The sequence below is a fragment of the Tetrahymena thermophila genome (genome assembly GCF_000189635.1).
Source record: "Tetrahymena thermophila SB210 genomic scaffold scf_8254807, whole genome shotgun sequence".
In the NCBI taxonomy this organism is placed as follows: Eukaryota; Ciliophora; class Oligohymenophorea; order Hymenostomatida; family Tetrahymenidae; genus Tetrahymena; species Tetrahymena thermophila.
The window spans coordinates 235,230-260,418 of NW_002476563.1; the positions used below are offsets into that span (position 1 = coordinate 235,230).

Consider the following 25,189-nt stretch of genomic DNA (forward strand, 5'->3'; position numbering starts at 1 on the left):
TTTTTCATTCATAACAATGCAATTTGTTTAAAGTCCGCCAAATTATTAAAAACAAATTTAGCTAAACATTCAAATTTTCATGAGCAATTTCAAATTAAAAATCTAGCTAACTAAAAAATCACCAAATAAATATTAAGTCAAAAATTATACAAAAGTGATAATTTGAAATATTATTTGATGAAAAGGAATTTGGTTTAAAATTAATTTAAATTTATAAATTTATTTAAATATTTTAATTATATTTTGAATAAAATAATTATAAAAATATATTATTTATATTATTATATATATTTTAAATTTTTTAATTATCATTTAAATATTTTGAAAATAAGTTTGATTTTTTGTAAAAATAAAATAATTCTTAATTTAATATTGACTAAATTCATTTAAAATAAATATATTTGAACAACTCAGTTTTTTCATTTAAATATAATGAATAATGTTGATTGATTGATATTTGGTTTTAAATAAATTTTTCAACAGTTAATGATTTACTTAATTATGTTTACTATTTTAAGAAAATGGAATAAAAATAAATCAATAAATTTTGAAAATGACATAAAAATATAATATAAGCTGAATTAATTAAGGATTGTAAAAATCTATTTATAAATAAGTATAATTAGTAATTTGGGTTTAAGTAATTTAACTAGAGTTTTTGTTGATATCAGTTTTATACATTAAAATTTTAGTTTTATGAAGTCATTCTAGCAATAGAATAATCTTATACTTTGTTTCTCTAGATTGTAAATAATATACATAATTAATTTTTAATAGTAATTAGTTCAATTATTACAAAAATAACATAGAAGAAGACTGAACTATTAATTAACATACTTCTTTTGTTTGTTAATATTATTGATAATTATTAATCACAAATATTCTTTGCTTTGTTTGCATTTAAAATAAGTTTTCAAAGAGATAGTTTGCTAAGGAAATATTTATAACTAAATAGCAACTCACTAAAATCAACATGGCATCATAACCAATTTAAGGAAACATATTTGAACCCAACTAAGATAATTAGAAGGGGTATTCTTATGATGACGATTACTATGAAGAATAAAATAATGTCTTTGACAATGCAAGCTAATCATCTGATAATGTAAGATGCACAATTTTATAAATAAGGCTGTTAGATTTTGCTTGGATTTTACATAGAAAATCTGCAAAGATAATTAATTTATTTTGTTTAAACTAGGAAGTTCAATATGACTATTATTATGGCGATAGCGATTAAGATGAAGCAGAGGTTTAAGAAATAAGTTAAATTCCTGCCCAAACCGAATTAAATCGTAAAACAACAACGCAGTTAGATGAAGAAGCAACAAGAATCAATAAAGCATTTAATAAAGACAAAAAAAAATATTTCAGGAACTACATAAAGATGCTAGTAAAATTATTTTGAATAAATAAATTATGAGAAATATTGCAAAAAAAAATTTAATCAGCTATAAATCTAATTATTTTAAGGCTTGTCTTATATTTCATTGCTTGCTACTTATATAATCAACAAGGAATAGATAGAATAATACTATCAAATATGTCAACAAAATTTATTGATAATCTTTATTTTATAAAATATACAGGTTTCAAAACAAAAAAAAAGATTTGAGTCAGATGAATTCTCCCTCGATTTAACATGTAGGCATTATTTATTAAGTTTATAAAATAAGTTAAAAAGCACTACTTTAAATAACTTCAAAGCAAACTTACTTAATGATAGTGAGAAAAATATTTAAAATTTCAATTTAGCAAAATAATTTGTTACTATTTAAATAAATATAAAGATGATTTTAGTAAAATGAGCATTATTGTTTATATTTATACAAATAGATATAACATCAAAGATTATAGCTATGGGGTTTCCTGCAGACAAATTGGAGAGTCTTTACAGAAATGATCGTAAAGAAGTGAAAAAGTATAGAATATTTCATTTACATTAATTTATTTTATAAAAGCAAAAAATACTGGCACTTTTATGAATTTATTAATGAATGATTATTTTTCCATATAAAAGCTAAAACTTTATACATCAAATTAACAGGCTTTGAAAGAGATAAATCCATTCAAATTCATTGAAAAAAATTTTTTTTTTCCTAAATACTTTGATAAAAAGTCGATAAAATATTGCAAAATTAAATTTTTGTGGTAATAACTATTTTAATAGAAAAGCAAATTATGTTCGGTAATCTAAGAAATTTTAAGAATTATTATAAAATTTGTTTTTTTATTCTTTTTAGTCCTACGTCTATTCATAATTTTTATCAAAATTTCCAATTTTGATTTTTTATCAATTTTACCCAGTTCTATTATTATTCTAGCCTTGTTACTCTTTCTAAATTAAGTACAACCATAAAAATTTTATGCCAAAATACTTGGTAGAAAAATATAATTTTAAAAGACTTTCTCTTAATATTTTTTATAATCCTAATATAACCAAACCAAGCATAATTATTTTAAATATAAATCTAATTTAACTAATGAATCAACTAATTATTTAGTGTATGCTGAATATAAAAGAATTAAGAGCATGATGATTGAATATATTTATTAGATTTTAATTAAAATTTTTTACTGATTAACTTCTTTATTTTTACTGATAAATTAAGAAAGAAAAATAGATAAATATTATTGTTACTTTTATTATTTAGATAAACCTCAAATTAAAAATTAAAAACATATTTTGAATATTTTTTTCAAGATTATGTTATGTTTACTTTTTTTATTTATTAATAATCTGCAAAAAATTAATAAATACAAGTAATTTTTTTAGATAACTCTATAAATTGAATAAATTTATCAATAAATAAGATAATTTAATTATTTTAATTAACAGCAATAATAATTATAATAAAGAGTAATATAGCTAATAATATAATATTTATTGATTAATTTTCTTTTTTTTAAAATCAGATAAGTTAGAAAGACTTTTAAATTACTATAATTAATTCATTTTTTTAAATTATTTTAGCTTCTTCAAAAAATAGCATCAAGATAGTTACAAGATATATAATTTATGTTCGGAAAGAGAATACAATAAAGAAGAATTTTAAAATTTTGCTCATTATCCTTTTGAAGATCATTAAGCACCAGAGTTTTAACTGATATACAACTTTTGCAAAGACCTGTTTAAATTTATTTATGAAGAGGGTAATGGCGAGAATATTGCTGCAGTTCATTGCAAAGCAGGAAAAGGTAGAACTGGAGTGATGATATGTTGTTTCTTAATGTTCTCAGGAGTTTATGAAAAAGCTATAGATTCTTTACGTTACTATGGCATAATGAGAACGAAAAATAAAAAGGTAAAAAACACCCAAAATTAATTTTAACAAAAAAAAACATTAATTATTTTAAATAAATTCATAAAAGGGAGTAACTATTCCAAGCTAAATAAGATATGTATAGTACTTCGAAAAAGCGCTATAATGCAGATATAACTTAGAAAATTTTCCTAGAATCAACCTCAAATTACTAAAGATAAAACTAGTCACAATTCCTAATTTTAATTTCTTTGGTGGTTGCGGTAAAAATTATTAAAAACTTAAAAACATTTATTTAATGATCTTAAAAAATATAATAGAGCCATTCTTTACAATTACTTACTTTTAAGATAATAAGGAAAAAACAGAATACAATTCGCTAGTAAATTATTTAATTTTTTTATATTTTCACTTAAAAATATTTTTTTTTAAACAAAGGACAACTTTAAATTATAAAAATACCATAAAGAGCCATATATAGAATTTGTTTTAGATGAATATGAAGTTAAAGGCGATGTTTAAATTCAATTCTTTAATAAATCTCTCCTTAAAAAGTGATTACTTTTCACATAAAATATAAATTAATTTTTAATTCATTTAAAAAGGAAAGAAAAAATGTTTTAATTTTGGTTTAACTGTGCTTTCTTTGAGCCAAATGGAGTACTAGTCCTTGATAAAAATTAGCTAGATTCTGCATGCAAGGTAGAAATAATATATTTTATTTTTTACACTCTCTTATATGATTATAAATTTTTTAGGATAAAAAGCACAAATAATTTAGCGAAGCATTCCATGTAGAAGTACACGCTTTAAGACCAAATTAATAATAGGAAATATAAATTATGAGTGAAGAAAACGGATATTTATAAGTAAATAAAAGAAAAAAAGAAGAATATGAAAGTAGAATGAAGATGAAACAGGGTGCTTCAACTTTCAATCAATAAAATATCCCATAAAATTTAGAAATTGATAAAATAAATATATTTTAGTTACAGAAGAACTAAAAAAATTGAAGTTTTCATTTGAAAATATTTCAAGAAAGTAATTTACTCAAAATAAATAGTAATAAAAGATAAGCTCTTAGAATTAAAATAAATCAAAAACTTAATTAGAAATTATGAACTTCTCCTTACCATCTTTAATTAGGGAGTTCATATAATGTAATAAATTTCCATTATTGAATTTTAAAACCATAAATAATAATCTTTGTTTATTAAAATTATTAAAAAAATAATTTCAAAGGAATTCAAATATAAGAAGCAAGCATTCATTAGATGATTATTCTTAATTGAATTTCGTTTATAAATGTTTAATTTACAAAAAATTATTTCAAATTTTGACAAAATTATAAAAAAATATATTTAAATTAAATTGAATTATATTTTTAGAAGATTTTAACATATTAAAATAAAAACTAGAGTTAAAATCTCTTTATATAAAATAAAAAATCATTTGTATATTTGTATTTAAAAAAAGCTGTTTTGTAACTTTTTTAAAATTAAATAAATTTTGTTGAATTAATCATTTTTATAGATAATTTAACATCATCAATTTTTCAATTAAAATTATTGTATTAAGTCCAATTAAAAAATGTCTTAATTAAAACTAAATGACTATATATTTCACATAAATGAGTTAATAACAAATTTTTAATTTGTAAATATCTATATGAGAAATTTCAGTAGAAGCTGAAATATTAAATATATAAATAAATATCTTTCTTGAGTTGTTATTAATAATGAGTATGCATATTTGATTCAATTATTTACTTAGCTAATTAAATTTCCTACAAATCTTATTTTTATTAATTTAATTAGATTTTAAATAGGATTTAATAAATATTTTATTAAATTTTAAAAATTCTTCTCAAGAAATCTCTTAATAATGTTAATAAAAAAATTTTTTTTTTAATTTTATGCTGAATTCAAAAATATAAAAATATACAGTACTTCTTAATCAAATATTTCTAACATTTAAATTTTTATTCTTACCATTTTTATGAGATTATTATGTTTTAAAGGTCATGAATATTTGTAAATCTTCAATCAATATTAACAAATTATATTTACATAAATACTATTAATTAATACTATTTAAATTTAAAAAATTTATTAAAATATAATCTATCTTAATTTTTTAAATATTAAGATTTAAACATAATATTTTTTGATTGATAATTGAATTAATGCACTACTTTTATAATATGTTTAAATTGCCTCACGCATGATTGCTTGTTGTAGTCCTTCTACATATTCATCATTATGAATCCATCTTAAAAATGAATGATCGCTTGCTATCATCAGCCATAGCTTAATCAATATTTTTTTTTAGGAATTTATAAAATATAAAAAACTGAATTATCTAATATAAAATTAATTTTAAATTGACAATTTTTATTTATTTTTATATAATCTTTTATTTTTTTATCAATAATAACTTATTTACTAACAGTAACCCTTCTTATTTAAAAGCAATTGGTTTATTTTTATTCAATTTGGAAGAGATATTTTTAATTGTTTAACAAACAAACCAATTATAATTACTTTATTAATAAATATTATTTGCGTTATTTAATTCTGGTGATTATTGATAATGTTATGTTATTAATCAATCAAATAAAGAGGATTACTAAATAATATTTCAATAGACTTAATTAAAAACAATAATAATTATCAATAAGATTTGAAGAGGACATCCATTTTTATAATAAATTTTTAAATTACCAAAATATTTGTCCTTAAAATGAACCAATTTACTATGTATGAGAATCCTCCTTCTGAAATAACTTGCAAAAGTTGGTGTATTTATTCTCTCAAAGAGTTGTAAGTAATATGTGGAGCTAATTAAAATATGTAATTACAAATTGCTTCGTTGACGAAAATGATGACTTATATCGTAGTTCTCCGATTTTGCAAGAAGCATCAGATAGATATTGATAATCTTTAGTTTGTGGTTAGCAGAAACGCATCAGCAATTTTAGGAACATCTTCTGGATTGAAGGTAGGCGATTAAATATCAATTCGAGACTTACTCTTTTGCTTAATGCTACCTAGTGGGAACGATGCAGCTCTATGCTTAGCTGAAAATATAGGATCTCTTCTATATAAAATGCAGAAAGGTATTGAAAAATAAGCTATAATTAATTACACTAAATATACTTTAGAGTTTTAATTTAATTCATTTTATTAAAAAAGATTCATTTTTTAGAATTTAAAAGGTAAGCTAGACTTACACTCAAATTTATTTAATTTATAATTAAGGTCTGGTTAAATCAGCTTATGTAATAAGAAATTTAAATATTCTGAATATATAAAATGAATCTACTGCAATTTAATCTTGCTCTGTAATGAGTTTTGTTAATGAAATGAATAATATGGCTTAAGAGTTAGGGTTGAATGAAACTAAATTTTCAAATCCTCATGGATTACATGATAAAGTAAATGTTTCTTCTGCGAAAGATATGGCAATTCTAACAAGAGAGATTATGAAGGAAGATAAATTTACTCTTTAGTTATGCCAAGCAAAAAGTTATTAATTTGAAGTTAAAAATTAAATTGACAATACATGTAGGTAAATTAATTTGGTTAATACAAATAAACTGCTAGAGAAGCCAGGTTATTTTGGAATGAAAACAGGTTATACAAATTCAGCTGGTGGCTGTTTGGCTTCATTGTTTAAATAATATGATAAAATTATGGCTTAAACAGTTGAGGTTATAATAGTTGTCCTAAAATCAGACTCTATGGAAAATAGGTTTGTTGATACTTAGTTATTAGTGGAATGGTATTTTAGATAACTGAATCATAAAATAAAAGAGAGATGCAAATTCTATGAATAATCATTTAAATAAATGGCATCCTTACCAAGTTGATAAAAATAACTTAAAAATATCAAATTTAAATATTTACATCAACGGATTTTTGTTCTAATGAATTTTTTTCTTTGAGGAAATAACTTTGAGATAAGACAAAAATAAGATAAATTAACAAATTAAAAATTGAAATAAAATTTAAATCAGTTGGCAAAAGACTAAAAATAAATATTTGCTAAAAAAAGTAGTAAATAAAATTCAAAATTTAGATAGATATTTATTACAAAATTATCAAAGAATGAAATTTAAAATTTTTGAACTTTAAAATACTTGTTTTAGTTTGATTTCATATTATTAAATTAAATGTGCTTCTTTTAATAAATACTTTCTTTATTTATATTTTAACATATCATTTAATTTGCGCCTGTTAGTTAAAACGAATGTGATATTATTTTTCTCAAACTAAATATTTAATATTTTTAATTTAAAAAAGAATGAAGATTTATCTGTAATCTCATAAAAATATTTTCAAGTATTTTCAACAAAATGTTAAATTCTATTACAAATATTTTAGATAGAATAAGCAGATTTAATTTTAAATTGGAAAATTCCTTAAAGTGCTGAGTGAAATAAAATTGTAACATTTATTTTTTATAATATTATTAGTAATTACTATAATCAATATATTTACCAAATAATGCTTTAATCTCAAGAAGCTTCTCTAGTAATTACATTATTCAAACACCTGAATTTAATTATAAAAAAAATATTTATATGTTACTTTAACTCTACTCATAAATTGAAATCCTTATATTAGTTTAATTATAAATCATTATAATAGATTTGCATCGTTTGGAAAAGAAAGCTTTGATTTAATTAAAGTTATTTGTCATTTCCTTTTGCTTACACTTTTAAAATTTAATAATGAGGGAATGGAAATCTTGTTTAAATCGAGAAAGTTACAAATTTCGCATAACTATTAATTTGATATAATTTTATGACATATAGGGTGAAAAGGTATTAATTAATCTGTATTAATAATTTGATTTATTCTTTACTGCTTAAAACCCTTTTTTCAATCAGTTGAAATTAATAGTTTTAATAGAAATACTTTTTAAAATAACTCATAAAATTGTTTTACTTATTTAATAAATTATATATAAATGTAAATATTAAAAATATTGTTCAATAAATTTTAACTATTATAAATGTATTTATTTTTGTTTAAAACTTTATCCTAAAAGACAAACTTAAAATTACAAAGGATAATTGTTTGTTTTTATTTTTAGATTATATTTTTGATGAAGTTAAATTACATTAAGAGGAGACGAATTGACTTAAAATTTATGAGCTAGGGAGATTTATCAATAAAATTAAAACAAGTTCGATTTTCGATTCAATCAAATTTAATTTTTTTTTTAGGCAAATTCAAAAAATTGGCAATTTGTTTTTCTAAATTTTAGAAATGTAAACTTACTTTTTTGTATTGAGTTTTGATTTTGTGTAACAAAAAATATTTAAAAAAGACTTAGTTTGATTATATAATAAAAAAACTTTAGAATTTTTTATCTCATACGACTAGCTAATTTGTTTGTTTGTTTATCTGTCTATCCGTCTGTTTGTTATTATTGATAAAAAAATAAGTATGCGTAATTTGTTTAAAAGGAATGTAGGGTTTATTATTTATAATATCTGAGTTCTAAAAATTAACCATAAAGGCATCTAATTTTTTTAGGAATCTCTAAATAAATTACTATCTGAAAAAGAAGTAGTAAAAAAAATAATTAAAAACAAATAAATAAATAGAAGGATTGATTTCACGCACTCTCTTTCTTTCTAATTAAATAATTAATCAATCAAAAAGCAATAGATTATAAAGGTATTTAATTGGATTGAATAGCAACCAAGTAAGCAAAGGCATGTCTTCTAGCGATATTAGGATATAAGAAGAAGAGAAATAAAACTATCAAGTTAGTTAGAGAGGTTATTCATCCGATTAAGCTGATAAGCTCTTCAAAAATCGAAAGAAGGCACAGTCAAGCGATGAGTCTGACTCTTGCTCTTCTGATGTATTTTATTAAAAAACAAGATTTATTTTGAGATAATAGCAGAAAAATATTGGTTATTTACAAAAAATTCAAACAATTCAATCTTGCTAAACAATCAATTATGAGCGAAATCTTATTGCCAATAATTTAAATTTAGGAAGAAATAGATGACTTTTATTATGGAGATAATTTCGATGAAATAAACGGTGGAGAGGGTGATTTTTTTGAAAGAAACTAGAATAATTAATAATTTCACCGCAAGACTACAAAAGAGTTGGATGCTGAGGCAGAAATGGTCAACAAAAAAGTAAACCAAACAGCTAAAGACAAGAATGAGAATGTGGACCAAAAGAAAAAGTTCTTTAAAAATTACATAAAACTTCTGGTAGACAATTTGATTTGATTTGATTGTTATGTTAATATAGTAGCTCATTCATTCATTTATTTAGCTCTATATACATTCTATATATAATTTTAAGTGATAAATTACTGTATCATAAATAAAAATTAGAAGCTAAAGTATTAAGTTTTAGATAAAATAAAATTAACCTGTTACAAAAAACATTTATCTGATAAAAAGTTAATGTCATTAATATTATTTAAAGGTATCAAAGCAGAAAAAGAGGTGGGAATCTAATGGTTTCTCGCTTGATTTAACATGTAATTTATATTTATAAACTTATTAACGCACATAAATTTGATAAGTAAAATTAAAGTTAGAAAAGGAGGGAGAACTTAAGCAAATAAATAAATAAATAAATAAAAGAAAATTTTAACAAGTTAATTAGCTTGCGTATCCCTCTTTTCCTTACTCATTCTGTTTTCCATAAATAATTTACTCGGAAATTTATGTTTTAAAAATAAAGCTTCAATATTGACAAGTTTAATTTCAAAATACTAAAATAGATATAACTCCGAGAATTATTGCAATGGGATTTCCTGCTGAAAATTATGAGCGATGGTATAGAAATTCTATGATTGACGTTTAAAAGTAATTTGAATAAAAATTCATTATATCAACAAAATTCAATCAAAATAAACTTTAATTGAATATTAAATTATTATTAGCTTACTCTTTCGAGGAGTAAACTAATTTTTATTTTGTCCAATAAATTATTAAATACTTTACTTCCCTTCTTGCAATATTTATTTATAGATTATCTTTTATTTAGATTAGTTAATTAATTAATTATTCTTTTTCTCTTTCAAATAAAATTACCTACTAAGTATTTAATAGATTGCAAAAAATTACAAAGAAGATATTTTTTTTTCTTTATTATTCAATATTTTTTATAGTAGAATAATATTTAAATATTCTAATTACATGTAAATTAATCCCTTTTATGTGTAATAAAAGCTTTTTCAATAAAATGCACACTAACCACTATAAAGTTTATAATCTTTGCTCTGAAAGAACATATGAGAAAACAAGATTTCCTGATGTATCATATTACCCTTTTGAGGATCATTAGGCTCCAGAATTTTCTTTAATATACCGCTTCTGCAAGGACTTGTTTTAGTATATTCATGCTGATAAAGAAGGCAAAAACACAGCAGGAGTCCATTGTAAAGCAGGTAAAGGTAGAACAGGAGTTATGATTTGTTGTTATCTAATGTATTCAGGTGAATATGAAAAAGCTATTGATGCTCTGCGCTACTATGGATTAATGAGAACAAATAACAAAAAGGTATTTTTAATAATTTATGTGAATTAAAATTTAGTTGTATATTAATTATTTAGGGAGTAACTATTCCAAGTTAAATAAGATATGTTCAATATTTTGAAAAAGCCTTACACAATAAGTGGAAATTGGATGATTTCCCATAGATATGTAAAAAGTTGATTAAGATAAGATTGATGACAATTCCTAACTTTAATTTGTTTGGAGGATGTGGTAATCTATTAACTACAAGAGGAATAATATTTATTTTATGATATTTTATAAAAAAACAGAACCATATTTCACAATTACTTACTCTAGATCAAAAAAAGAAAAAGTCGAATTCAATTCTCTGGTAAGCAAACTAACTCAAATCTTCTTTTAACGTTTTTTTAATTAATATTTTTTATATTTCTTGTTTAATTGCTTTAATAAAATATTATTTTAAAGGATAAATTCAAATTACAGAAGTATGAAAAAGAAGCTTATATAGAATATAATTTAGACGAATACGTAGTCTATGGGGATGTTCAAGTTTAATTTTATAATAGATCTTTATTCAAAAAGTAATTAATTGAATTAAATAAAATAATAACTTTGATTAATTATTTTATAGAAAGGAGAAAATGTTTTAATTTTGGTTCAATTGTGCCTTTTTTGAACCTAATGGGGTCATGGAAATCGAAAAGACTATGTTGGACACTGCATGCAAAGTATGTTTGAAATTAAATTGAGAATTTAAAGAACGTTTAACTTATTATATTTATTAAAATAGGATAAGAAAAATAAGAAATTTAGTAAAGAATTTCATGTTTAAGTTCATGCAATTCACCCATAGCAGGATACAAAAATCGAATTCTTGTAAACAAGCTATTTAGAATAAAACAGACACTTTATAGCTCAACTAAAATAATAGCAGTAATAAAAGAGTGCAATATAAAACTAATGATAAAGAAATAGTATAACCAAAATAGAATAAATTTTACATTAACGTAGTAGGCTCGTTAAACTATTTTACATACTTATTTCCTCATAAGATGTACATTCTATTTAAGTCGAGTTACTTTTATATTTTTCCTGGCTAAAAAAGCTATTCTTACAAAAAATAATAAACAAAAATATTTATTTCTGATGATATAAATTAGTAAATAAAATTGTCTTCTTTATTAAAATTAAATATTATTCTGTCAAATAAATGAATTAATTCTTCAAGAAAACATTGTTAAACATTATTGGAGGACGAGCTATTTAGAGAAATAATCAAGCTATATAAGATTATTGAATGCTAAAACTACAACAACAAGTGCATTTCAATTACTTTAATATATAATAAATATTTATATAATTTTAGAGTGGATTAATTACTATAACCCTAAGTATCTTACTTTTTTCTTTTAATTAGTAAAATGTATCATATGTAGTTATTTAGTTATATATTTTTATTATTATCATTATTAAATTAATATAATATAATTTATTTATTTATTTTTATTTTTTATCTTAGAAGTTCATTTAGTAGGAATAAATTATGTTTCAAAATTTTTTTTTTCATTATTTTCAACAGAATTTTTATTTAAACGAAATAAAATTTTCATGTGAGATTATTAATTTTAATTAATAATTTGGAATTATTTGAAAGATCATCATGAATTAGATCTTTAATATTTATAATTATAATTTTGAACAGAAAGCTATATCAATAATTTTTAGACAACTTATATAGAAATAAGAAGATATTAGGTATTTCAATATTGCTACTTTTATATTTTAGAAATTTGTATGAGAAAAACTTTTGTAGTGTTTAGATAAATTTATTTCGAAAACGCTTTAAATAGAATACAGTAGAATAATCAATGTAAATAAAAACTTTGCAAATAATTTGAAAAAAGGAATAAAGATAAATCATGAAAATTTAATATATTTATGATAGTTTTAGTTAAATGACAATTAACACGAATTCAATGCATCTTTGGCTGTATAGATTTATTTTCGCTGGCATGCGTGTCAATAAATAGGAAAAGAAATCCCATGAAAAAAAGAATTGCAAAATTTTATATTTTTTGTTTGTTTTTGTTAGTTTGCATAAATGCATGCATCTATATACTAGCTTGATAGATTATTTGATAGAGAGAGTGTGTGAGTTTATATATGTTTTTGTTAGTAATAAAAGAGAGAGAAGAAAAAGTGAATAATAAAATCAAGATATAAGAAGAGAAAAAATATTAATAATTAATCTTTGAATTATAAGAAGGTATATATTTAAAATAAGAAAAAGTAAATAGTAATTAGCAATTAGCAACCAATATTTTAAAGAAACAAAAAAAAAACAAAAACTAGGTATGAAAGAACGATTTTTAATCTTGTTTCTATTCATAGTAGTAACAGGGTTTATCTAGCAAGCACCACAAGGTATCAATAAATAGCTTCTTTAATGCCGCCAGAGTTGAATCGAAGTGGTCCTTCCTTGATAGAGTTCATTTAGCAAATCCAACTTTCAAAAGCCATCAAATAAAAGCATTTTTACTATCACGTTCTATTTTTTTTTTTCGATCTTTATTATAATTCAAAACTCAGAATGATCAAAAGCAAAACTTAAGGAAAATAGAATGAACTAATAGGACTATGCGATTTTCAACTCTGCTGGCAAAAAATTACAAATTGCTGATAAAGCACAACTATGCAAATTTATTTAAAATTTCTATCAATTATAATAGTTAGTGGATAGTAGTCTGGAAGTTCATCTAGCCAGTCCATGTGTGGCTAAGAAGAACAACCAGTATACTTAAAAGATTCGTGTAGAATTCTTTTTAGTGATCATAATGTATAGTGCAGTTAGGACATCGATCCAAGCAGGAGAAATGGAAATTATTTTCAGCAAGGGCGAATAGTAAATGGAAAAAATGGATAAGGGTGCAGTAGTGGCCACTATGTTATTAAGCAATAAGGCCAAACTCTAAATAGCAATGTTAATTCCATAATTTTGAACTAAAATTAGTTTCCGATTACACCTTATATATAGCAAATATCAAACAAATAGCATTGCTAAGAATTCTTCGAAAAAGCAGCGTATGTCTACTAGGATGATTGCGAAATCCTTCAATCAAATACAATACAAGTTAATTTGGATGATCATTTCTATATAAATTCCAATAAAGACTTTTCATTCATTGAGGTTATGAGTGATATACAGTTTCCATCACATTCTTCTTGCACTTCGTCAGCAGGTTGCTCTTCTTAAGCACAATCAAGTACTACGTCAGAATAAAGAAGAGATATTCCCTCTGATAAATCTAATACAAATTCTAATCTTTTATTTAATAGACTCTTTAGCTCATGGAATCAAGTCATTTCAGAAGAAATGTATGTTTTCAAATTTTCATTCAATAAACAAACAACACCTCTACTCTACATTCATTTATTTTACTTGCCCTTAGTAGCTAATTTAGCCTGATAGATTGGTAGGGAACATTTTCTAAATAAAACACATTTATATTTAATTTATTATTCTTACCAAAACTATTTCGCATATTAAATTAACTTCTTTTTATTACTTCAGCTTATGATGCGACATACTCACATATTCAAATAGATTGTTATACACATTATTTTTGACACTCCAATTTTTCCTTAACATTCCAAAAAATAAAACATAAATTTTTCTTTCATTTTTCCAAATATTTTTTGTCATGCTAATACAGAAAATGCAAAATATTTTTAAATAAAGCTCTTTTCCTATCAAAAATACAATAATTTGAGAAATAAATAACCTTTTAAATCATAGCATCTATTATTAAACATAAAATTACTCTTAAGGAATATTTAAATCTCTTTATACAAAAAGTAATAAATATTGCTAATAATAATAATCTGATTCTTTTCATAATAAAGCAACATATTTGAATTATGAATGAAGCCATTTTAAATAAATGAAGCACTTAAAAAGACAAAAAGTTTTATTTATTCTACATTTTTGTTTCTAGACAAACTAAAACTAAAAATACCTTAATAAGACTAATTTAAATAATTATAAAAGAAATGCATTTCTGATATGAACAAATTTTAATTAATTTTTTAAATAGTAGAGTTGTAAAGAGGGAAACTAAAGTTGATTTATTAATAAATTTATTTATTTATTTATTTATTTATTTTATCAATAAAAAAGTCACACATTAATTGAAACTTAAGGAGAAATAAAAATTTATAATCACAGCACAGATTATGTTCTGTATATCTTAGATATTATACAAGACTCTAACATTATAACAATCCCTGAGAAAAAATAAGATATTTATTAAAATAAAGAGCGTGTGATAAAATTTTATGTGATACCTGAGGAAACAGGAGCAAATCAAGAAATAAATTTATATTTTAAAGTAAGATTTTACGACAACAGGCTTATGAAACCAGTTTCTTAAAGAACTGTGATGTACACAATAACTCTTGCAAATGTAAAATTTTATTTTAAATTTTTAATAAATAAAATGATTAATAATAATAAATAAAGGTAAAACATAATGTTTTTGGGATAAAACCTATCAATTTAGGAAAAGTTATTTAAGGATAAATTTCTCAATAATAATTATCATTAATTAACCCTTTTCAACAAGATTTGATTATAAGTGAAATCCAGTTTCTAAAAAAGTACCTCTTTTTATCAGAAAGTTTAGATGAATTTCTTCAAAGTGAAAGAAATCACATTATTTAATCTAAAGATCTCTAAAATAAGTAAAAATGGATTCTAAAATAAAACGAAAATTCTCATATCATTGACATATTTGCCTATCAAAACTAGACTGGATCTTTTACAGATTATATTAAAATATTCTATGAGCATTCATAAATTGTTATTTAAATTCCAATACACTTTAGAATTATAACAAACTCAATTTCTTTCAAAAATAATTTTTTATTCATGGGTGTGATCTCTAGCCGCTAGGTAAATACATATTTTTAAATCAATCAATCAATAAAATATCATTAAATTCATTAAAAATATATCCATAAATCAGTAAAATAGGATAAATGTATGTTTATGCATATAAAAAAAAGGTTTTTCTAAAAATAATTAAATTTTTATGATTGTTTTTTTTTTTTGAAAATCAAATTCTTTAAATATGATTGTTAATCAATTTTAAAATAAAATTGTTTATAAATTTAAGGGATATAATAGTAGAAGTATTATCATTGAAAATAATAGTGGTGTTGCAGTAGAGATTTTAGATATCATAGTGCATTTTAAAAATAATTATAGCTGCTTATAGGCAGAAGCTGTGTTGGATTTTGATGAATAAAAGTAAAGATAAACCTCTAGTAGTTAAATCTATCCCTTCTTAGAATATTCTAAAGTAGGTTGTATATAATAAAATAAGAAACTAGTAATTAGGGCGTTTGAGTAAAACAAAAAAATAGGTGTTTTAAAAATATTTCCTAAATTTTAAGACTTAAATACTTAATAAAAAATTTTTGAAGGGCGCATTTAAATTGTGACAAATATTACTAATTTCGATATTGAATAGGAATTTAAGTTTTATCGTCATGAGTAGTTGATTAATTACACTTCTACTCAAACCAGTTTTAAAGTTGCAATAAAACCAGAAGATACAGTTAACTAATAAACTTATATTCCATCTACAAAAGTACCTTCTGAAAAAAGGGTTTTAGAAATAGTTAACACTTTTTCTTCTTAAATTAAATTAACTGGTTTAATTAAACCTCCAGTCACTAATGGCTTTGACTTTGACAAGAATATCCTTATTTCTGATTTCTAAAAAGTTAAAATTGATGTTGGAGAAAAGAAATCAATCTTTAATTTTTAATTGATAGGGAACACATAAAAAGTTGATACATACATTCTTTTAGAATTTAATCATAACTTCGTAATTCCAGTATTCTTTAAAATTTACAACATGCATCTTCTATGTTCAATAAACTCAATACCAGACTATTTTGACTGTACTGAACTAAGCTAACACGAATTAATTAAATTTGGCAATAAAGCAATAAATAAAACAGCTATTTAAGAATTTAGATTAAAAAATGATAATCCCGAAGTTGTCACTCTTTATGGAATATATAAATTACAATCTCCAATCAACATTATACTCAAAAAGCAAATTAACTATTAAGGTAAAACATTTAAATTTCTTTTATTTTTATAAATTGAAATGGGATACATTTTAAACTTAAATAAAATCTAAACAAAATGAATGAATGAATGAATGAATAAATAAATAAATAAATAAATAAATAAATAAATAAATAAATAAATAATAAATAAATAAATAAATAAATAAATAAATAAATAAATAAATAAATAAATAAATAAATAAATAAAGAATAAAAATTCAAATGTTTAAAATCTTTTTACTTTTAAAACTATTTAGGTTAAGTTTAGTAACAAACTTAAAACAGGGTGATTGTTGAAACAAATAAAAAGACTCCTTTAATGTATGTTGGTCCTTATGATGAAGCAATTTTTACTATAGAATTAAATACACAAAACATAGTTAAAAGCTACAACGATTTAATTCAGACTTAAACTAATTATGAATAATTTTCATTTTTAATGGAATATAACGTAGTTGATGGAGATACAGAACTGATTCCTCCAAATATTCATTTCAAACGTTTAATTAACGAATTGGATTAACCTTAAGTAGTCTATATTAAAAATACTTATGATGTAGCTCTGAAAGTAGTTGACTTCTAAGTAAGTGATCCTAGATTTTAAATTTTAAGCTACACCAGAACTATTCCAGCTAAGTCAACAAAATAACTACTTACTTTGGTCTTCAATAGAACATTCGGATATGTATTTGATTTAATTAAATATTAAAATAAATAAATTAATAGATAAAAATTTATTATTTTAGGGTTAAAATATAAAACCAACAAATGACGATAATTTCATCAGTATTGAAGACATGATTATGTGGAATGTTACCTAAAGTGTAAAGTTTTATAATAAAACATTTATCTTTTTTAAATATTTTTATATTTGCTATTTTAGATGCTTTAAAATGCTGAGAAAAACATTTTGAGTGCTGATGTTATAGTTAATTTTGATATTAAGAATATTTTTATCAGTGCAACTGCAGAAGTTTAATAGCTAAAATTAATTAATGAGTAAGTAATAGATTTCAATAACACAGAAACTAATTAGTTCTATACTAAATCTCTAACATTCTTTAATCCTTTAGATATTCCTGTTTCCTTCTAACTCTATTTAGCTCCTCAAAATATCTCAACACCTGAAAATTATATCAGCAAGTAAACCAATCAATTAATTAGTTAGTTATTTAATTAAATTTTTTATTAATTCTTTCAAAAAGACAAACGTAATTCTAGCAGGAAGTAGAGTTCCTCTTTGTGGTACCATAGGATAGTTTACAAAATAGCCCTATTATTAAGGAAGTTTATGATAATTTATCTATCTTTTTCACTAACAGAGGTGCTGAGCAACTAACAGAAATACAGCACCAAGATGTTGTCAAAATATTATCTAATGTAGCCTTATAATAAATAAATTATAACTAATTACAATATTTTATTTAAATAATAGAATCCAGACTTCGACAGATCATAAGAAAAAGATTTAATCCATTGCTCTGAGGTGATAAAATAATATTAAAAATACTTCGAAGAGCTTGAAGCCTAGGAATAACAATTCTAGAATAACAACTAAGGAGATAATAAGAGCAGTAGTAATAACAACAAAATCAGTTAAAGTGGAAATTATATCTGCAAAAAGGGTCTTGTTACACAAAAAATAAACAATTACTTGATCAAAATAGAATTCAACAAATAATTAGCAGATTTTTATAATGATCCTTAGAGGCACATTCAAAAGATTAAAAACACAATTATTCAAATTTAATCTTTGAAGCGAGAAGTTGTAGAAATTACAACAACTACACGCAATAGACCTTCTCTTTTCAACTATAACATAAAGACAGATAAAGGATTGTGGGAAAAAATTAAATACTTTTTAAGCTTTGGTATATCTTTTAATTAGAACTCTGCTGAAAATACTGTAGCTGAATGGTAATCATAGCTTCATAATTTCAATAATGAATGGTAATATTCATATAACAATGCACAAAAGAATAATGATGTATTAAGCTAATAATAATTCTTCTTAAGTAGCGAGGTGCTAAATAAAACACTGGTATTACAACCTAAACAAACTCTTGAGATCAATTCTTTGATTTATTTACCAAAATATGGATAAACTTAGAATAATTTGATAATAAAAAGTAACGCAAGTGGTATCGATATTATCCCTATTAGAGGCAGAAGTGGGGTTGGTTAAATTAAATTGACAGAAATTAAAAATATGTCTCCTTTACTTTTTTCTTAGCTTTAAAGCCAAAAAAATAAATCAGATGATGAAATTAAATATAGAGAATTCATTTAAGATAATATAAATAATGATGTTTTCCTGTATGCATTGACTTAAGAAGAGTTAGATGGAGCGCAAAAGCATAAGGTAGATAGTATGAAGAATTTTGTTATCAAAAATATAGGCTAGTATCCTATTAGTATTAAAAATATTTTTATTGAGAGTCAGCCATGTGCAGCATATGGGTTTTTTATATTGGGATGTAGTTGTTCCTTTAAACTTGAACCTTAATAAGAGAGAACAATAACTATTGGTTATAAAACTGACTATCCATATGATACCTTGGAGAAGAATATTTATTTCTACACTTAAACATACCATATCAAATTTAAATTAAGAGCTTAATTTTATCATAAGCCTACTTACAATCCTGAAGCTTCTCCTGGCACTTATACAATCATACATCCAATGGTAAATAAGAAGCTAGCTGATAACATCATAGAAATATTCAATGAAAATAATGAAAGTATCTTTGGTAATTAGGATATTTCAAATGAAAATAATGAAAAACTACTTAGCATTTTCTTAGAAAATATTGAAAAAGCAACAGTTGCAGCTCATAAAAGTTTCGAAATACGTGAAGATGTTTTGGAATAAGCCAAGCATTATCTGATAACTAATACCTAAATCAATCGTCATGAAATAGCAAGCAAAGTTAATGCAAATTATTATTTTAATTATTTTATAATTACCATAATTTTTATGACTTTGATATTTTTCTTCTACACCTTTATTTCGTTCTTATTCTAAGAAATTCTCAGCCTAAATAGTAAGAAGAATAAATATGAATTTTCTCAATCTTCTAAAGCATAAACAGCTAATTAATCTTAACAATCTCAGCAAAACAAAAATAATTAATCAAATTCAAGCAATTTAAAGATTAAAAAAAACTCAGGCTAACAGATAAATGTAGCTGATTAAGCCTAAGATTAAATTAGTTATGACATATCATAATTTATTAAATAAAATAAATTAGATCCTTCAATATTAAGCTATAAAGCAGAACTTTAAAAGATAAAAGAATTTTAAGAAAAGTAATAATTAGAAATTCGACTTTAAAAGCAAAAATAATTGCAACAAAGAAAAAATAAAGAAAGAACTCTTGAAGAATTAAAACAAAATTAGGTCTAATAATTTTATCAAAATTAAAAAGATAATTAAAAAGACTATTTTAACAATAATTCTGATAAGGAAGATGATGGATTAGAAGAAGATGAGGAAATCGACTGCATTAAGACTACAAACAAAAATAAACAAATTGATAATAAATCTAATTAACACTAATAAAATACAAATCTAACAAATAATTAAACTTAGAGATTTGAGAAAGAGGATTTGCAAAACGTAAAATCCAGGGATTAGTAATAACAACATATGATTTAACAGTAATTAAATGGATTACAACACTAGTAGGGGCTTTAATCATAGATATAATAGTAGGTTTAACAACAATAATAATATTAGGTTTAGGAATAGCAATAAAGCACAACTCAGACTACTCAAGAAGATTAGTAGATAAGCTCTTAACAACAAACTTCTTCATAGTAAAGTAAACCAAATATTTAGAAGAAGTAACAAAAAGACAAACACAAGAAAACAAAGAGGGAAAAAGAAAGGGAGAAAGTTGTGATTATCACCAGAGAGAACGAAAATAACTCAAAACCTCACTCATTAGATAATAATGAATCCTCATTGCAAAATGGCCAAAATAAATAAGAAAACGAAAACTCTGATGAGGAAGAATATGATGAAGATATTGCAGTGATAAGAAAAAACTCAAACAAGTCTTCTTCATCTGCTACTGCCACAAACGCTAGTATGAATAACTCTCATGCAAATTTTGAAACTAGAAAATCTTCTGGATCAAATCCAACTTCTTCTTAACAGAACTAGTCAAACAGAGTTAAAGACGAAAGCATTTAAAAAGAGATAGAAGAGTTGTATATGAGACAACAAAAAATTAAGTACGAGTAGAAGTCTCAATAATAATAGTAAAAACAATAACAATAGCTGTAGTAAAAGCAACAACAAAGTAAAGCTAACTAAAAATAATAGGTGCAATAAAGTAGATAGGGTTTTACTGACAATAAAGTAGGTAAAATGTCAAATTACTAATCTGAGTAACAATCTTAATAATAGTAAGTCATGCAAGCTACATAGAAGATTGCTGATGATTTAATGAATTAATGGGGTGGATAGAATTAAGCTGCACAAAAGAGAAAAAAATCAGAAAATTTCATTGTTGATGATTTCCATTAAGCGAATGAAATTGGCCTTCAAAACTCTAATCAAGCTAATTCCTATCAATTCGGATAACAGTAGCAAATGCAAAAAAAGGCATTCCTTGTCCATGACCATATTAGTAGCTGTGGAGAGGATGATGATAACAATCCTGCTTCTTCTAGTAATATTCGCAAGAAGAAAATTTCTAAGGCAAGCTAAGATATTATAACTTAATTCCCTTAAATTCAATAACTTGTTGACTAAAGCAACAAAAGCTAGTACTAATAATATTAGCAGTAGACAACTCCTAGTAAGCCAGCAAAGATGCAAGATGATAAATAACAACTAAATTAGTTTTCTGCAATTTAGTAAAAGAAAGATGATCAATTCAATAATTAAAATGACTTTTAAGAACTAGATTATATGGATAACCCTTTGCTTATGACATTAACTGCTAGTTACAATAGTAGCAGTAGCATCAACCATACATTTAATATCCTTTAGAATAACTAAAAGTTATTGTAATAATAAAATGTTGATTAAACTGCTAAAAATATGGAAGACCATAACCCTTCTGGTGTTGCTGAGAAGAAAGAATAATAAACTCATGAAGATGAAGAGGAATTTGATGAAAACCAAAGTAAATCAAATGATTTAAATAACAAGAGTAGTGAGAGTAGTCAACTTTCTAGTGGTGATAGTTTATCTGAGGAAGATATCGATAATTTCAAGAGATCGAATGAACACATTAAGGCTATTGGCTTTACTCGCCTAGGTTAATTACAAGGTAGCTTCTTAGGAAACGATGACGATAACAACAGTACTTATAGTAATAACAATAACTCCTTGAAGAATTCTTAGAATTTCACAAAAGATACAAATGTGCAAGTTAATTAATTATAGAGCTAAAACAGTATCACCAGCTAAGGCAACCTAAATACTCAGATAAAAGACCCATTCAATAGTAGCACTGCAAATACTTACATCCCCAACTAAATCTAAACTACTTAGAATTCAAATCAAAATGAACCTTATAGAAACATTTTCAATTATTAATCAGAAAGCAGTGACGATGATAATTCTTAACCCATTCAAAGAAGATACTATAACGTTTTCTCTTAGCCTACATTAATTTACCCCATTAATTTACTTAGTTAAAATAATGCTGTAGATATGTCAAGTTCAGTTGATCCAGTTGGTGTAGAAAGTAGCTTTAGCTCAGACACACAATAACTTAATTTAGGAGGAGTGCTAACTCACAATAGAGCAAATTCTAGCTAATTCAGCCCTAGCCAATCTTAGAATTTCTAACAAACTATTGGTACTTCAATATTAAATAACCCTCCTAACAATAGAAACTTTGTCCCTTATGCTAGTAATAGTACAAATTTATCAGGTTCATAAACATTAATTGAATCAAACAATATCCATCTCTTTAATAATCCTGGTACAAGTTTTAATCCCAACTCTTCTTAAAACCTTTACTTAAGTAATTAGAAATACTCTAATCCTCCACAATAATAATCAGCTTCAAGCACAGTGCCTAACAAAGATTCTGAGTCTGAATTCTTTTCAGATGAGTAGCCATTATGTAATCCTACTTTATTATCAACAAACTAATCTTAAGAAAAAAATGAAATTACAGTTTCTAATCGCTAGCAAAACACCCAATAGCAAAGAAGTAATACATCATTTAATTTCCCTCATATGGCTAACTCACGTAATCCCTACCCAACTAGTGGAAATATCAGTAAAAAAATGCCTTTGAAGTCTTCAGCTAATGAACTGGATGAAGGAAATCCTTCTGTAATTTAATAGTAGCCATTCAACTTCTAAAAACAATTCCCATAGTAAGGATTTGTGAATACTACTAATACTAAGCCTATTTTATCAAATGCAGCAATTAAATTCCCAACCATTGGTCCTCCTCCTGGAATGTGCATGGTCCCAGATAATTTGAAGGGTAGCAAAACTCTAAATTCAAACCAGCCTGAATAATTTAAGACTACAGAGCTCAAATTCGATCTCTCAGCTCCTCCTGGACTGATAGGATAACCACCTAAAAATAATCAGTGATAAAGAGTATTATCATTAGTTAATTTAAATAAATTAACTCATTTAATTGCAACATTCTATTAAATTTATAATTACCTTCACCAACAATAAATAAAAAGACATACATAATGAATATTAATAAGGCTAATCAAATAAATAAAAGCAAGCTTTAAATCAATACATGAACTAATAAAAGGAAAGTTGAATGTTTAAAGAATGTGATGAAATAAAAAAGGTAAAAAATACTCGAATGACCTTTATTTATGCCAATTATGGGCTATTTCATATAATTTATCTAATATTAATATATAAATAAACAAAAAATAAAAAATATATATATATATATATATCTATATAGCTCCAAATATTATAATTGATCAATAGATAAATTCAAACTAAAATTTAATTATTTTTTTTGATTAACTCCAAAACAATTTTTCTTAATCTTTAATTCTAAACTTTTATTTATTTCAATTACCTTCATTTAGATTTAAAAAGTTGAATATAATTTAACTTTCTAAACTTTCATTAAAAATTTAAAAATTTGAATTAAAAGTTTAATTATAAAAATAAAAAAATATCAAATAAATGTAAATTACTTTAAGGCAATATCAATAAATTATTTTTTTTAATTCTATTCACCATCAAAACAAATTATCTACATTTTTAAATCTAAAATTTAATATAATAATTATATTTACTTTTAACAAACTTATTGAAAAATTAAAATATAAAATAAAAATTTTACTTGCGAAAGGTGTTTTCAAATCAAGTATTAAGAATTTTATTTAACATTTTTAAAAATATCAATTATAAATAATTAAAATATATTTCATTAAATTCTAAAATTGAATTAATATCAATCAAAATAAATGTTTTTTTTCAACATTTATTTATAAATTTAAGTATGAAATAGAAATTAAAATTAGTAAAGTTGCTTTAAATCTAATTTTATTGAATAATTTTGACATAAGTCTTTTATTTTATCATTTTATTTATTTAATTAAAATAATAGAAGTTGCAATTAAAATAAAAAGAAACTATTTTGCATTATAAAAACAAAAAACAAGTTATTTTTAGATAAAATATTATTTAGAAACTTCTTTGTTTGTTTTAAAATTTTTAATTTAAATTTTTTTTTCAAAATAATTAAAAATAAATTTCATGATTCATTAATGTTTTTTAAAAATGGAAGAAACAATTCTATTATTGACATCATTTTTTTAACAGTTCAGTTAATTCTTAAAAAAGAATTTTTTTATATATTCTTCCTGTAACTGTTAAGATTGCATTATGCAAAATTACTTTTCAAAATAATTAAGCCTCTCTTTTATTTCTATTTATTTATTTTAAAATATTTGTTATTCCCTTTTAAATAATAATAATTTACTTTGATAATCATCTTAGAATTTATTGCTCGCAAAGTCAAGATTGAGTACATTTTCTGTTAGACCTACAAATTAAATAGCAGCTAATTAATCTTTCGTTAATAGAATTGAGATTGCTTTTTTTAAAAAAATGATGTCTTTGTATAACTCATATATGTTTAAATTTTTATTCACTTCTTATCCAACATTCATTAAAATTTTTAGATCAAATCCTTTAGACTTAAGAAATTCTTTAGATCTATATAATCTTTTTTGAAAATCAAATTGAAAAAAGAAGTTAATATATTTTAATTATAAAATTAATTTACTAAAATTTAAATAAAAGATTTTGGATCATTT

General features: G+C 23.1%; 4 protein-coding genes across 4 annotated transcripts; all 4 read left to right on the forward strand. All coding sequences in view use genetic code 6, as the record gives it.

Annotated features, from left to right (window-relative positions):
• Positions 1-973: 973 nt before the first annotated feature.
• TTHERM_00538950 (PTEN tumor-suppressor protein C2 domain protein) lies at positions 974-4,276 on the forward strand (the record flags this gene model as incomplete). The annotated part of the gene is made up of 10 exons (XM_001007919.3): positions 974-1,105; positions 1,202-1,393; positions 1,590-1,644; positions 1,837-1,921; positions 2,975-3,305; positions 3,373-3,526; positions 3,584-3,645; positions 3,702-3,817; positions 3,869-3,965; positions 4,022-4,276. The coding sequence occupies 10 exons, from the start codon at positions 974-976 to the stop codon at positions 4,274-4,276; spliced, it is 1,479 nt and encodes a 492-aa protein (XP_001007919.3).
• A 1,619-nt stretch (positions 4,277-5,895) lies between these two features.
• On the forward strand, positions 5,896-7,350 carry TTHERM_00538960 (D-alanyl-D-alanine carboxypeptidase family protein). Its single transcript, XM_001007920.2, has 2 exons — positions 5,896-6,381; positions 6,524-7,350. Exons 1-2 carry the CDS (start codon positions 6,006-6,008, stop codon positions 7,132-7,134), a joined length of 987 nt encoding a protein of 328 aa, XP_001007920.1. The 5' UTR covers positions 5,896-6,005; the 3' UTR covers positions 7,135-7,350.
• Positions 7,351-8,722: 1,372 nt separating this feature from the next.
• Positions 8,723-12,252, forward strand: TTHERM_00538980 (phosphatidylinositol-3,4,5-trisphosphate 3-phosphatase). Its single transcript, XM_001007922.3, has 10 exons — positions 8,723-9,143; positions 9,280-9,507; positions 9,728-9,782; positions 10,029-10,113; positions 10,480-10,810; positions 10,864-11,017; positions 11,077-11,138; positions 11,234-11,349; positions 11,400-11,496; positions 11,559-12,252. Exons 1-10 carry the CDS (start codon positions 8,742-8,744, stop codon positions 11,730-11,732), a joined length of 1,704 nt encoding a protein of 567 aa, XP_001007922.3. The 5' UTR covers positions 8,723-8,741; the 3' UTR covers positions 11,733-12,252.
• An 870-nt stretch (positions 12,253-13,122) lies between these two features.
• TTHERM_00538990 (transmembrane protein, putative) lies at positions 13,123-23,483 on the forward strand (the record flags this gene model as incomplete). The annotated part of the gene is made up of 10 exons (XM_001007923.3): positions 13,123-13,192; positions 13,498-14,143; positions 14,946-15,231; positions 15,288-15,719; positions 15,943-16,909; positions 17,167-17,594; positions 17,656-17,733; positions 17,793-18,052; positions 18,115-18,289; positions 18,345-23,483. 10 exons carry the CDS (start codon positions 13,123-13,125, stop codon positions 23,481-23,483), a joined length of 8,481 nt encoding a protein of 2,826 aa, XP_001007923.3.
• Between the last annotated feature and the right edge of the window lie 1,706 nt (positions 23,484-25,189).